Genomic DNA, 13,531 nt, shown 5'->3' with positions numbered 1-13,531 from the left:
TTGATTTGAGTTTTTGAAGTTTGGCTTAATAAAGTATTTTATTTCATTGTATTCTCTGAAATACGCAAGCTGGCATGTAATGACCAGTCCAACAGAAAAAACAATACTGGAAAGGTGATATGTTTTGTTTTTTAGAAACTTTGTCATGATAAATGTTGTTACAAACAGATATTAAAATGTATGTTTTTTCTTAATCTTGATACCAAAAAACCTTAGTCTCTGTTGAGACCTAATTACAAATGAATAACTGTGCTCCAGTCTGTGCTAAAGGCAGAGGTTAAGTGTAAATCAGTGAGAAAGGGTTTTCAAAGTTTTTAAGTATTAATCTTGTACATCAGACCTGATTAATGTTGTGATAAAAAATTTCAGCTAAAAGTAACTTGATTTCATTTCTACAACCTTATATATATTTTAACTCTTATTTGAAAAAAACTTTGTTTAAAAAAATAAATGGTACCAGCCATGACCTACATAGAAGAGAATATTTCCCAAAATATTTTCTTTTCAATAAACATGGTTTATGTAACTGTACACACCTGCAGTACTTGTTCCAGAAGGTTGATGTATTCGGCGGTGCACTCAGTGCCGTACTGTAAGGCTTTTCCTCTCAAGTCCTCGCCCACCTCAGGATGATGTGCAGCTTGCTATAAAGTAAGTAAAGGCTGAAAATTACATTTAATGTCACTGCTTAAGGACAAAATTGTATAAGATAGGTTGGGACCTAAAGCATCAGAAGCCAGAGAAGGCACACAGTTGTAAGAAAAATGTATAAAGAAAACTATTGAAGTTTATTCAGAGTTTTAGTAGATCAAAGGAAAGTTAAACATATATCAAAGTTTTATCTTTTTGATTTTTCAGTTTCTTTCTGTCATGAAAATTGTTGGATTTGGAAATGTTTTAAAATCCCATCAAACAGAGCACATTTTTGCTTCTGCTATTCACTTTAGTTCTAATAGTCACAGCAAACAAATACACCCTTGAATTTAATCAGGACATAGTTTTCCTCTCTTTAGTCACAAACACAATGGAAGCTGAGGTGTTAGAATAAAATGTTTTACTTTTTTTAGATTGGTAAATGGCCTTTCCTTGTATAGCGCTCTATCAGTTGTGTAGAACCACAAAGTGATTCACATCACATTCTGTCGTTCATGCATTCACACACAGTGGCAAGCTACTGGGTAGAATCCATAGCTGCCCTGGGGGACACTGACGGAGGCGGGGCTGCCTCATACTCATGCCACCAGGCCCTCTGACCACCAGCACTGGTGGTTGGAATGGGAATAAAATCGGCAACCCACTGACTGTGGAACGAATCCCATTGTCCCCTTATGATTTCAATAAACCCTTTTGGGTTTCCTTACATTTTTTTATTGTGGTTTTGAAGTTTATCTTTGAATAATTTCATTTCTGTTTAGTGTATAAATATAAATCAGTTTTAAATGAAAAAGTAATATGTCTGACATATCTATACTTGGAAAGTTGATATCCCTTAATAATTATAAAAATATCTTAAAGTAAAAAAATAATATTAGATTTTATAATTGTCATATCTAGTACCAATTAATAAAAAAGAAACACTTGTTCATAATTGCATTTCTTTAACTTTGACCAAAATAAACCATGGTTATCTGATTTCTGTTGTGGTGTGCTGACTAAACGTGTGTATACAATCTGCTGCATTCGCAAACATTATTGCCTGCAAACATCTTTGTACATCTGCTCAATAGAGGTAGGATGAGAGCATACTTTTTGGTGAGTTGAATATGGAGACTGCTGCTGTTGTAAGCTTCAACATAATTATATAAGATGCTGAATACAGTTTGAAATGATTAATATTTTGTCTATGACCTCTTACAGTTTGAAATCACTTAAAATCTGTGCTGTTGGGTTAAGCTTTACTAAAAGTGAAGATCTTGATAAACACAGCCTTCACTGCTCAATCATCCATTGATTTCTGTGTTCTTAAAACTGCTCAGCGGGTGATGAGTATATTCTGGTTTCTAGTCTGACTTTGAACACTGACTGAGTCACTTCCCGCAGTAGTATCCAGAAAATAAACTCGACTCGATAATATCTGCTCTCAGCAGGCTCAAGTTCACATGTTCCCTGCCAGGATGGTGCTGTCTGTGTGAGGCCTGTTTTGGCAGGGAGGAATGGATTAGCACCTTGCAGGTAGTCAGCATATCGGAGATGGCTTTGCGGCTCAGGTTGGCGGTCGCGATCACGTCCTCCTGCTGAGCAGAGTTGCCTGCAGCCACGGCCTTGGCTGTGGCTGCAGTGATGCCCTTTGTGTTGCGGATGAACTCCTCCGGTGAAGCGGACTTGTCCGGAACGTCCTTGGACTGGAACACCTGACATAAAGAAGAGAATCACAAAATTGCGATAGGGTATGTGCTCAGAGAGAAAGTGAACACAGTTTACACAAGTATATTGTCCAGAAAACATATGGTAAAATGTAGACAGTGTAGTAATATGAACTTAAGGGAGACTTAGTAACCTCCCTTGAGGCTAAAGGCCCTCTGATAAGGATTAGAAGCAAATTACATAAAAACAAGCTCTTGGAACCTCTTCAATTCTCACTCTGGCTGTGTTCTTTACCAAGACCCTGATAAGAGCTGTGGGAAAACCTGCAGGGGCTGAGAGAGGAGAAGGAACAGAGCTGGACTGATAATAAAGGGGAAAAAAAGAACAAAAAGCTTCCCTGTGTTGTTCAGAATAATAGACACAGATATCCCTGACCCTGCTTTGCAGAAAGGCTGTTTCTGAATGTTTAACTCTCAACAGACCACAAAGAAAAGTCTTGGCCTGTCAGATGCACTTACTGTCAGCTCCTGCTTTATGAACTCAATGGTGGCCTCCAGTGCCCTTGTGCCACGAGTGGCTTCATCCTCCACTGCCTTCACTGTTTTTAGAAGAGAAGTCACGTTGGTCACCATGACCTGTCAGTGATGAGAGAAAAAATGAGGCCTGGACTTAAACCAGAAGGCATAGTTCTTCCTCCACTGAGGCCAACAATTTCATTATACAAAATATTTAAACTGTTCTTTTCCTGATAATCAGACTGTGAATAATCCTATTTGTTGCTAAAAATAGTAGAATTTAATCCTGTTAAAATAAAAAGAAACAAATGAACTGACTTGTCGTGCCACATATTTATGTCTGCGCCGTGCTTAGTAAACTGCAGTAAACTATGACTTTGGAATTTGAAAAACATGACCGCCAGGACTTTGATGGTATCCTGTTCAGAGGTCACCATATGTTGGAGGAACTGAACCAATCTGTCAACATGAACACATCCATGGGTGGCCCTAATTCCATTTAGATGAGAAAACTCAACTAATCCTGTTGCAACAGCTATGTGTGCTAGATTGTTGGGCACTTTCTTAAATTAGATAAAATATACATTTACAGAAGAAATTCAACAATATTATCAAAGCAGATCTTTGTTTGGATCTGTTTAGAAGCACCTGAGGCTGTATTGTAAGAAGACTCTTGATTGATTGGATCCTTATGTAAGTACTCAGCCGGCTTTGTTGTTCAATAGTCCATTGAAATTTTTGGGACCTCATAGGCATGTCTTAAGATTTATAATACATTCAACTGGAAATCGTGTCAGTTAGCTTAACAAAACCTAAACTTTAGATAAGCGCTGTTTAATTATGCAGATATATTTTATGTTACTTTGCATGGATATTTAATTATAGAGATTGGCCCTAACAGATATGCTAGAGAAATCATTCTCAAAGTTATCAGGCTTCTTGACACCAAATTATTGCTCATTTATAAGTGTACTTTTAATAGTATTTAAATTCATATATCACCATTGAAACAAAATCCCCAAATCCTGCATGGGAGGATTTTTTAAATTGATGTACATTTTCAGGTTTTAGAAGTCAGAAAAATGTATGAACCATTGAAGGACAATTTGTTTACAGTCCTTGTTCATTCTAAAAAGCGATGAGCAGACATAAATACAATGTACATACAGTAATTAAAAAGTGCCAACAACAGCTAAAACCGAGACTATGATGTGTACAAAATGTGTATTTAAAACGAAGGTACAGCAATAAAAGTATTAATTTATACAGGAGCTGCTACTGAATTACTTAGGACCAACACTCAAAAGTCTAATCAGGGATTTTAAATAATTTTGTTCTTTGCCAGAAGGAGAAGGCAACATTGACATTAAGGCATCAGAAAGAAACAAAAAGATAAAACACGTCTTTCATTTGGGCTGATGAAGCACTTGTGCTTCTTCCTGACCTTTCTTTGCCATAGAAAGGACATGTCCCTCTGTATGACACCAGCAATTTTGGTGGCTTAATTATGTAGCTGAGACTATTCTTGCCCCTAATAGGAGAAAATATCTAGCCAACAAAAAGGTAAAAAATGGTAGATTTATGACTTTCATTGACATCCAAAGTTTCTGAAATCCTCCATTGACTATTTTTGTCACACAAGTTTATATGACATCCATAAAATTCATGACATTGTATTTTATTTTGTTTATTCCGAATTAACAGTCTAGTCTTCTTTTTTGTATGGGCAACTGCCCAGGATGGCATTAGAACTGGAGTTTATTAAAAAAAGAAGAAAACGTAGAAAAATGTGCCTTTCATCTTTAAAGTACAGAAAGACTGTTCTGCTTTATACACATTTCACTTCCAAGTCACATCTGTTAAGAGCTTCTGTAAGGCACACCAGCGCTCTCGTTCATGTTGACAAACACATACACACAATATATTAGTGACAACTCAAGTCCCACAGATATGAGAGAGAAAGCAAAGACTCTGATAAGAGCTGTCACATCTTCCTTGTAAAAAAGGCTCAGCCTATTACTACCACATGCATCAATCTATAGGCAATAATATAAAGAGGGGTTTTGCGGAATGCATTTCTGCAGTCTCCTGCTATCAGCAATAGGGCTTTCTGTGAAATAAATCCACCACTTAAAGAGATGTGACAGTCATCTGTTTCAGAGTTTCAGTACCTTGGCTGCGCTCTTCAGCTGATACATGGACGGGTCGTCAGGTGCTTTACCAGCAGCACATTTGGTGGCACCAATGAGCTCGGCCAACGCCTTAGCCACATCCCTCACTGCATTTATAAGAACCACCTGAGGAGATAGAGGTGGAATCAATAAAGCACAATGGTCAGAGTGTAGGCTTATCGGCTGTACTTTGGGGAGAGGATTTAGCACTTATCGCTCCAAGCTAGTCATGATACTTCAGACTTAGTGGAAAACAGAGATAGTGGTATGCACTCAGGGGGAAGAAGAGGATGGAATGGGAGTCAAAGATAATCTAACACAGGAAGCAAAATACAAAAAAAGAGCAGAGTTTTATTAAATAAAACCATAATAAAAAACCAGATGTGATGTTTTTTTTTTTTTGCATGCAAAGGAGAAACCTTTATTAGTGTACTGTTGATTTTCATCACCTGTGTCTCAGGGTCATCGGATCCCATACTGGTCGCCCCCAGTTTGACAACCTCGGTTAGCTGAGTGATGGTCTTGGCTGAGGAGTGTGCAGCCTGAGCCAGCTTCTCCTGGGTGGACGCAGCTCCCGCCACCAGCAGCTTGGTGTCTTCCACCAGCGTCTTGGCCGTCTTCAGGATGCTTTCCCTGAGGGACACAACACATTGTGTGACAATCTGCTCCTTAGTCATAATGAAGCACCAACAATGTAAAACAAAGCAGAGTGTCTCTCTCAACAGTTTTAACATCTTAAACACTTCTCTCTTTAGAGATTTAAATTTTTTTTTTTTTTATGTTTTCAAGCTCAGTTTCTTAATGGCTGTTTAGATGGAGGTCATTGGCACCTGTGATCAGCAAATGACTCTTCGTTCTCTGGATTCAGAGTTCCAGCTGAGGCGAACATGATTGTGGTGTCCAGGTCAGCAATAATTCCTGACACAGCACTGGCTGCTGTGATGCAGGCCTGGGTGCCTTTGTTTCCCGCTTGAAGTGCTGATAGCACCAAGGACACCTGAAACATGACACAACACACAAAAACAGTATCTGAAATGTTTCATTGAGAGTTGGAAAGACAACTAGGTCTATAACTAGATCACATTCCAGCAGCACTAGTAAAGATGAGTGGATGGAGTGGATGGGGCCTCTCAACTCCCCTTAAATTTAAGAAGATTGGTGGGAGAGTATCATGTAAAACATATTTTTGAGACTTTTCTTTTGAGTGTTATAATGTTCCTTTGATCCATTCGTGCTTGTTTAAGAAATCCTTGAATCCCCCATTCTGGAGTGCCTAAATGTTTGGTCTCACAAAGCACAGCCTATTTCCACAAGGTTCCATTTGGAGCTGCAAGGTTCCATTCTGGGGCCCCTTTCATTTAATATTTACATGCTCCTGCTAGCTCAGACTATAACAAGTAGTGATTAATTACCATAACTATGGGTTTCATCCTGGGAAACTGGTGACATTGCGTTGTCATCAGGTGACAATGAACCAATTCAAGCTCTCAGCTGATGCATAGACCAAATTACTGTGTAGGTATGCCATAACGTTCTCCAGCCGAATAGAAATATTACTTATTATTTTTGGACCTAAAGAGGAACAATCAAGATTCAGCATGAAGTTGCAGCTATTTCAGCCAGAAACTACTCAGGTGTGAAATCTGTGTGTATTGATGAAGTTGGACAGACCTGAACTTTCAGTGACACATAAAGACAATTACAAAGTTGCCATTTTGTCTCTTGGAGAACATTTTCAAAATGAAAGATTTAATATCTCAACAAAACCTCATAAATGTGTTTATCTTTATAAAATAGAAAATAGGGTGCATGAGTTTGAAAATCCTTATATTGGCTCACTCAGAAAATAGACTTTAAAATATGTTTCTTAGTTTGCATTGACCAATTTATGCCAGCAGGTGGCATAACCTAACGTAACAAACAACTAAAATGCTAGCTACCTACAACCGCCCTGAATAGGTCATGATTGACCGATTCATGGTTGACCTATTCAGGGCGCACCCGACCTCTTGCCAAATGACTGCTGGAGATAGACACCAGCTCCCCCGCGACCCTTCAAAGATAAGCGGGTATAGCCAATGGATGGGTGAATAATGATTAATTCCTCGTAAAACAAAAAACAGCCATTGCAAATATTTAAAGAAGGAAAACTTCCTCAGTTTCTGTTTTTCTACATGTTTCAGGAATTATGGTCTTCAGGACACTTAACTTGTGCTGTGACTTCACCTGCACTGAAACTGGAGTAACTGACTGTTACTGGTTTGGAAGAATAGCGACCGGCAACTACTGTAGAAAGCAATTTGCATAATCCTAGATTTTAATACAACCCACTATAAAAAAAAATAGCTGTAACACACAGCTGTAAATACCACAGCTGTAGTTATAATGAGTACTAATTAGCTTTTTAGGCTTAATCAATGTCAAACATGTCAAATATGCCACAATATATTAAACACACCTTTTTATTTGTAACACCTAGATTGACAAAAAAGGTCAAGTTTTCAACAACTGTGTTACATATCTGCACATGAAAACACAGCATACAGTGGAATCTTATAAAAACAGTTTGGTGTGACATGACAAATCAGACAGTGATAAATAATTTCGGAAACCAAACCATCAAGCCACATTTAGATTCAGTTTCAGCATTACTCTACTTTCATAGGAGTCTATCAGCCTTTGCTCGCTCTGTTGGTACAAGTTTCTGCAAATCTATCAAGCTGTGAGAACATCTCTTGTCCATAAGCTTTAGCTTTAATCTGCAGAATGCTAGTGGCCTTCAAAGTGATGAACTCAAGTAAAAGAACAGCAGAGAGAAGATGTGAAGATATGCAGTATATGGCCTGGTGTCATAAACTGAATCTAGGACATTTGCTTAGAGGATATTAGCCTCCATATATGCTGCATCTGCTCTACTGTTAGCCATGAAGATTACCATCCTCTTGAGTCACTGTAACTTCTCTGTGAACTGTGGGTTTAGTTCAGGGGTGGTCAACTCCAGTCTTCAAGAGCGAGTTTGAAACAACTCTTTCATGGATGCCAGTTCAAACACAGTGAGTCAAAGTAATCGGCCAGGCCTCTGCAGAATTTGATGGCATGAGGAGGAGGTAATCAAGTTATTTGATTCAGGCTTGTTAGAGTAGAGATGTTTATAAAATTTTCAGGTCTGATGAAGCCAATTCCAGGTTAATCTTGTGCTTTATAACTGTCGATTATAAAGAATAAAATGGTATGTGATTTCCAAGAACACCCAAACTGCATTGAGAACAATTTTTATATTTTTTTTCTTAAAAACATTGCCTATTTTCACTGAAATTTCACAGAAAACATGTTACAATAAAGCTCGAAAAGGTTTATGAATTATTCACAAAGTCAGATTTTTTTGGATCATAAAAATGAAGTTTAAGATCTTAAAAGACGTTTTAAATTAACTGTTAATGGAAAAAAGGAGAAATTGATGGGGATTTAACATGCTCAGACTTTTAGAAAATATAATTTGAAATGATAACAAAAGCATAAGAAAAAAAAGAGCAAGGAATGGTTTCCTTTACCAGTTTCTGACTTCATTGTTGCTTACCTTTTCTGTGACTGCTCTGGCGCACTCAATGAGTTCCCTTTTGGAGAAGCTGTCAGTGGGGCTGAGCTGCAGAGCTCCAGCCTTCTGGACCAGATAGATACATCCATGGCCTAGTTCTTGCACCCGTGTCTTAATCTGGAAAGCAACCTGAAAGCACAAAGCGGCTTGTGTTCGCACAGCATTGGTCTTCTTGTTTGAGTCATGTTAGAAAAATAACAATCACCCTTCAAGCTAGGATCTCTTACTGAGAGGTGCGAAATGAAACATTTCAAGCACCCTCAAAGAGGAAATGCTGGTACTGCACCTTTAATTTCTTGACTGCAATTCATGGGTGGGTGGTACTTCATTACAAGCATCACTATAGGCTTTCAGAGCGGCCTGTCACCATGGCAACCAACAGGGTTTCAAGCAGCTTGTTATATACAAGATACGATAAGAGCTGCTGTGCTTATTAGTGGTATATTTGCACACAGCCATCCTCAGGATAAATCAGAAAAGATTTAAGAGAGCAGCAAGTGGGTGCTGCGAGAGGATGAATGCTGAGGGGACATTTTTTCTATCTGATCTCCTGTTGTTGGTGAAGTTTGTGAAGGATGTCTAAGAATAGAAAGCATTTGTGCTCATCAGAGTGTGAGGAATCCATTAAATTCATTGGAATTGCAGACATTTCAGTGTCACAGCCATATAAATAGACTCAAGTATCACATATCTTTTTAAATACAACAGCGAGGAGCTCACCTCCTCTGGCTCTGCAGTAGCTGCAGCGAGGCGCCCTTGGTGTCCGAGTTGTGCATAGTCCACAGTCACCTGAGAGGCAAGGCTACCGAGCTCCTCAGGACAGGTCACAGACTTGGTCATCTGGTTAAAGAAAAAATTAACATATTTTCATCATAAATATAATAATGTTTTCTCAGACATTGTGAGCAAAGATGAACTGAAGTAAAAGTCTTATTTCTGTGCACATACTTGCTGATTCTAATGTTTATTTACTGTAGCTCTACACAGTTAAATGCTTTTGTATTTCAATCACCATTTCTTGTGCCGTGATGGCGATGGCCTTGGAGAACTTCACCATGGTCGTCTGGTAGTCCACAAAAGATCCTTCGGGTTCAGGAGGAGTTCCTTCATCAAGCTGTTAGGATCAAGAATCCATTTAAATCCTGCTTATTTTCCTTCCAGTTTCTCTTACATATGTGAGAACTTGAAAGGTGGACTGTGAAGATTGGCTGTTTAAATATTTTATTATTTGGAAAACATTTCAGGAGAATGTCACGAGTACTGTTGGAAATGTCATTAATAAATAGTTTTTCTTTAACAATGCAAGTATTCCTCTTAAAAGTGGAAAGCAGCAGGTGGTTCAGATTGTTTATAAATGAATAAAATGCCTCTAAAAGATAAGATCACAGATAGCAGTAATTTTACAGTTTTTTTTTATTAAACACAGCTTTTACAAGAAAACAAATCAAGAGGTAAATATCTGATCCAGGCCTATGCAGACGTGGAGGTCATTATCAATTATTAACCCCACCATCAACATATTGACGTCCCTGCAGGATGAGTCTTAGCTCACATGACCAGAGGATTCAAATCTGGATAATAATAATTGCTAACAAAGACACCACCTGAGAAAACTTCCCACAAAATTATTTACCCGGGGTAAACCTCAGTTACCCTTCTGACAAATTAGAAACTGACTGTTGAAACATCACACTGGACCTCGAGCATCTTGGATTCTCTGCATGTTTATTCTCCTCCAGACTCTGGAATTTCTGAATAAAATGCATTTCATTAAATTCTGATTGACTTAAAGCTCTGATTCCAATTCATGCCTTATGAGTTTCCCCCAAACATTGAATACACTTTGCTTCATTCATCTCTGTTGTTTGTGTATCATTTTACAGCACATCTTTACCTTCCACTCAACCTTCCATTAATACACATGGGCGAAGTCCTTAGTCACTGACACCTTCCACAAGGATGGGAAGACACAAATGGTCATTGCTAAGGAAGGTGACTATTAACACTCTGTTGGAAAACTGCCAATTGTCCAGGTCATGAGATGATCATAAAACAACATCACTGTATTAAAAAACACTTTTTAAAAATGGTATTATGTAATATTTGAATTCTCTGAGATACATAAATTTGAGTTTTTATAAGCTGTAAACCATATTCATCAAAATGAACAGAAATAAACTTTTCAAATACATCACTTTATGTGTAAAGCATCTTCCACTGAATTTGAATCCAAAGAAATAAAAAACACCTTCTTAACGATACTCTAATTTATTGTGATGTGCCTATAAATATGGCTGAGATTAATCAAAATAGGTAAACTAAGCCTGATTGTCAATATTTTTATTTAGGCTAAATTTTGGCAAGATCTATGTATTATAAAGGCCATATTTTAGGGACTGAATATAGACAATGACTTCCAATAGACAAATAAAATAGAAGTGCACAAAAGATGCCCTTACTCACCCTGCTAATAGACTCAGCAATGGACTCCACCATGCCCCCGACCATGCCGACCTCGCTCGCTGCCTCGTTCAAAGTCACCATGATGTCGTCCACAGCCTCCTTCATCAGTTGTGCAGCCTCAGAGATGGCATCATGAGTGTGGGATGCCTGGGGAGGAAAAGACTGATCAGGATTGCTTGGCTGAGTTGTTCCAAACTAACTATTCTGTGCCGTACTCTGGCTGGTGTCTTACCACAAAATATTTAAAATGTGAGGCCACACTATATCTAATTATTAAATGTAGGGCATCAAAATATTTTAAGTAAAATGAATCTTAAATTGTCTAATTGGAATTTCATTAACTATATAGTCTTTATCAAAAATGCACATCATTTACAGTAAAAGAGTATTAGAAGCAACTGTGCACCTTTGGGTTTCCTCCGCCTTCTTTGGCAGCATAGAGCATCTGAAGGGCAGATTCGGACAACGTTTTGGTTTGATCCAGGATGGTCATCTGCTGTTGGTGGTCTTGCAGTTTTGAGACTAAGCCCACTGATGCCACAATGAGTGGATCAAAGTAACCAGCCAGCTGAGTCACCTGCAAGAATGTGTTTAAGAGATATGTGAGAAAAGAAAAGGATTGAAGAACAAAAATAGAAACAAAAAACCCAGCTATAATGGGCTTTTGCTCTGAATCCAAAGGGGATGAAGAGCTACACGGTCAGACAAGAGCACCTTGTGTCCCAGTTGGGCGGCTTCGCCTCGGGCTGCTGTGGAGACAGGATCAATCAGATGACCAATCTCCTGCACAGAGGATGTCAGCTGCTCCTGGAGTGCCTGTTGAGTCACACCAGCAGATAATTACAGCTGAAGCCACAACAGCAAAGTTAACAGATCCCCAGTTATTTCTCTTAAACAGGGCACAGCTGATGGAGTATGTGCACTCACCTCCATGGAGATATCATCTCTACAGGGCAGAGTCTGCCCAACTGCAGCCAGGGAGGCTTGCTCAATATCTCGGATACATTTATTGATGTTATCAATGGAGTAATCGCACTCCCTCTGCCCTGGAGCCTTGTCCCTGTCACCAGATATATGGAAATATATAAGCAAAAGATTTATATGCCTATGATAAAAAAAAAAAAAACTGGGACAAAATTTTTTATTTTATTTATTTATTTTTTTTCACAAATAACAAAGTTAAAAGTGTGGTATGCCTCTTATGTTCTGATATTCATTAATAAAAGCCAGTAAACCAGTTATACTCAAAAATCTGACAAGTAAAAAGCATCTAAATGTGTGTCATTTAAACTCAGCATTAACTCATATTTTTTGTGATTTGTTAGAGAACACTAGTGAACACACAGCATCATAAAGTCAGAGCAACATATCAGATAAGGTTGAAACTGAGGAGAAGTTAGCTTATAACGCAATTAACCAGAGCCCCATGGTATTGGTAGAGAAACTGCAGAGATCTAAAGAATTCTGACAAGAATTTATGCAACAATTTCAGACTTGATGTGCCAATGTGATTTCTGCTGTGATTTAACTACAGAGAAATGTGTTCTCTTATTACTGAATCGGAGGAACTGAATGAAAATTATGTATTCTAACATTTTTGCTGTACACTATACTTTTTTTTCAAGTTTGAGAAATTAATACCTGTACTCCCACAAAGGAAAAATCTATTTCCCTCCTCACATAATAGCATAAGTTTACTGATTAACCCACTTCTGTTTATTCTGTAATCAAGTTTTTCCTGCCAGAAGTGGAGATAGACAGCAATCATCACTAAGAGGTTAAGAGGTAACCAGCATACACTTACATGTAAAACATTTCTAAATGAACATGTGCCATTATTTCTCATCCTATAATGATGCGAAAAGCATTTTTTGAAATGACAACCTATTCTTTTAAATAGCTTATCATCCAGTCATCCAGATGAAGTCAACAGGATGGGTGGAGCACATTGGGAGATTTGTTGCAGCTAACTAATCGAGTACAAGGCAGTTGGCATTATGGTAATTATAAATTGAGAATAGCAATTTACTGCAAACTTGAATCGATATCAGGAAGCACATCCTGTAGTTTTAGAATCGGAGTGTTTTCTCCAGCTATGAGTTCATTTCTAAAATCCTTGATCCAGGATAATTGTGCAGAAACATATGACAAGTAGGATTCTACTAACCTGATCGATGTGATCAGACTTTTAATGGAGTCAGAAACCGTCCTGGAGTGACCTGCCAGAATGGACCATGTGGGGGGATCTTTGGGGTTGAGGACCAGTGACCGGGCCGTTTCTATGAGGTAAGTGGAGCTATCAAGCATGGAACGTGCCGAGCGAACTATCGGCTCCTGTGCCACCGAGCCCTGGAGACATGAAAGGATTAGTGTGAGTGAATCAACAACTCAGGTTGAACAGCCAGCAGCTAGCCATGTTGCTTCGGCAGAGTTGTTAATATTCTTTGACTACCTTGGAGAGATCAAACGTGCAATCAAATGGA

General features: G+C 38.4%; 1 protein-coding gene across 3 annotated transcripts in view; it reads right to left on the bottom strand.

The window, feature by feature from the left end:
- Window positions 1-13,531, bottom strand: part of tln2b (talin 2b) — a 96,778-nt gene that overhangs the window by 10,668 nt on the left and 72,579 nt on the right. For all 3 annotated transcript variants that reach the window (XM_055028468.1, XM_055028475.1, XM_055028484.1), the window contains exons 37-50: window positions 13,216-13,397; window positions 11,976-12,108; window positions 11,763-11,864; window positions 11,455-11,625; window positions 11,049-11,195; window positions 9,598-9,699; window positions 9,306-9,425; window positions 8,568-8,714; window positions 5,821-5,987; window positions 5,440-5,623; window positions 4,991-5,116; window positions 2,823-2,939; window positions 2,166-2,351; window positions 537-644 (exon numbers count right to left, since the gene is read on the bottom strand). In XM_055028468.1, the coding sequence (XP_054884443.1) occupies window positions 537-644; window positions 2,166-2,351; window positions 2,823-2,939; window positions 4,991-5,116; window positions 5,440-5,623; window positions 5,821-5,987; window positions 8,568-8,714; window positions 9,306-9,425; window positions 9,598-9,699; window positions 11,049-11,195; window positions 11,455-11,625; window positions 11,763-11,864; window positions 11,976-12,108; window positions 13,216-13,397 (1,992 nt within the window). The remainder of the gene's footprint in view (window positions 1-536; window positions 645-2,165; window positions 2,352-2,822; window positions 2,940-4,990; window positions 5,117-5,439; window positions 5,624-5,820; window positions 5,988-8,567; window positions 8,715-9,305; window positions 9,426-9,597; window positions 9,700-11,048; window positions 11,196-11,454; window positions 11,626-11,762; window positions 11,865-11,975; window positions 12,109-13,215; window positions 13,398-13,531) is intronic.

This window comes from Poeciliopsis prolifica, unplaced genomic scaffold (assembly GCF_027474105.1).
Source record: "Poeciliopsis prolifica strain line A6 unplaced genomic scaffold, Auburn_PproV2 SCAFFOLD001, whole genome shotgun sequence".
Taxonomy (NCBI): domain Eukaryota; kingdom Metazoa; phylum Chordata; class Actinopteri; order Cyprinodontiformes; family Poeciliidae; genus Poeciliopsis; species Poeciliopsis prolifica.
Note: the sequence above shows the minus strand (reverse complement) of the source record. Positions and strands in the feature narration are given on the sequence as shown.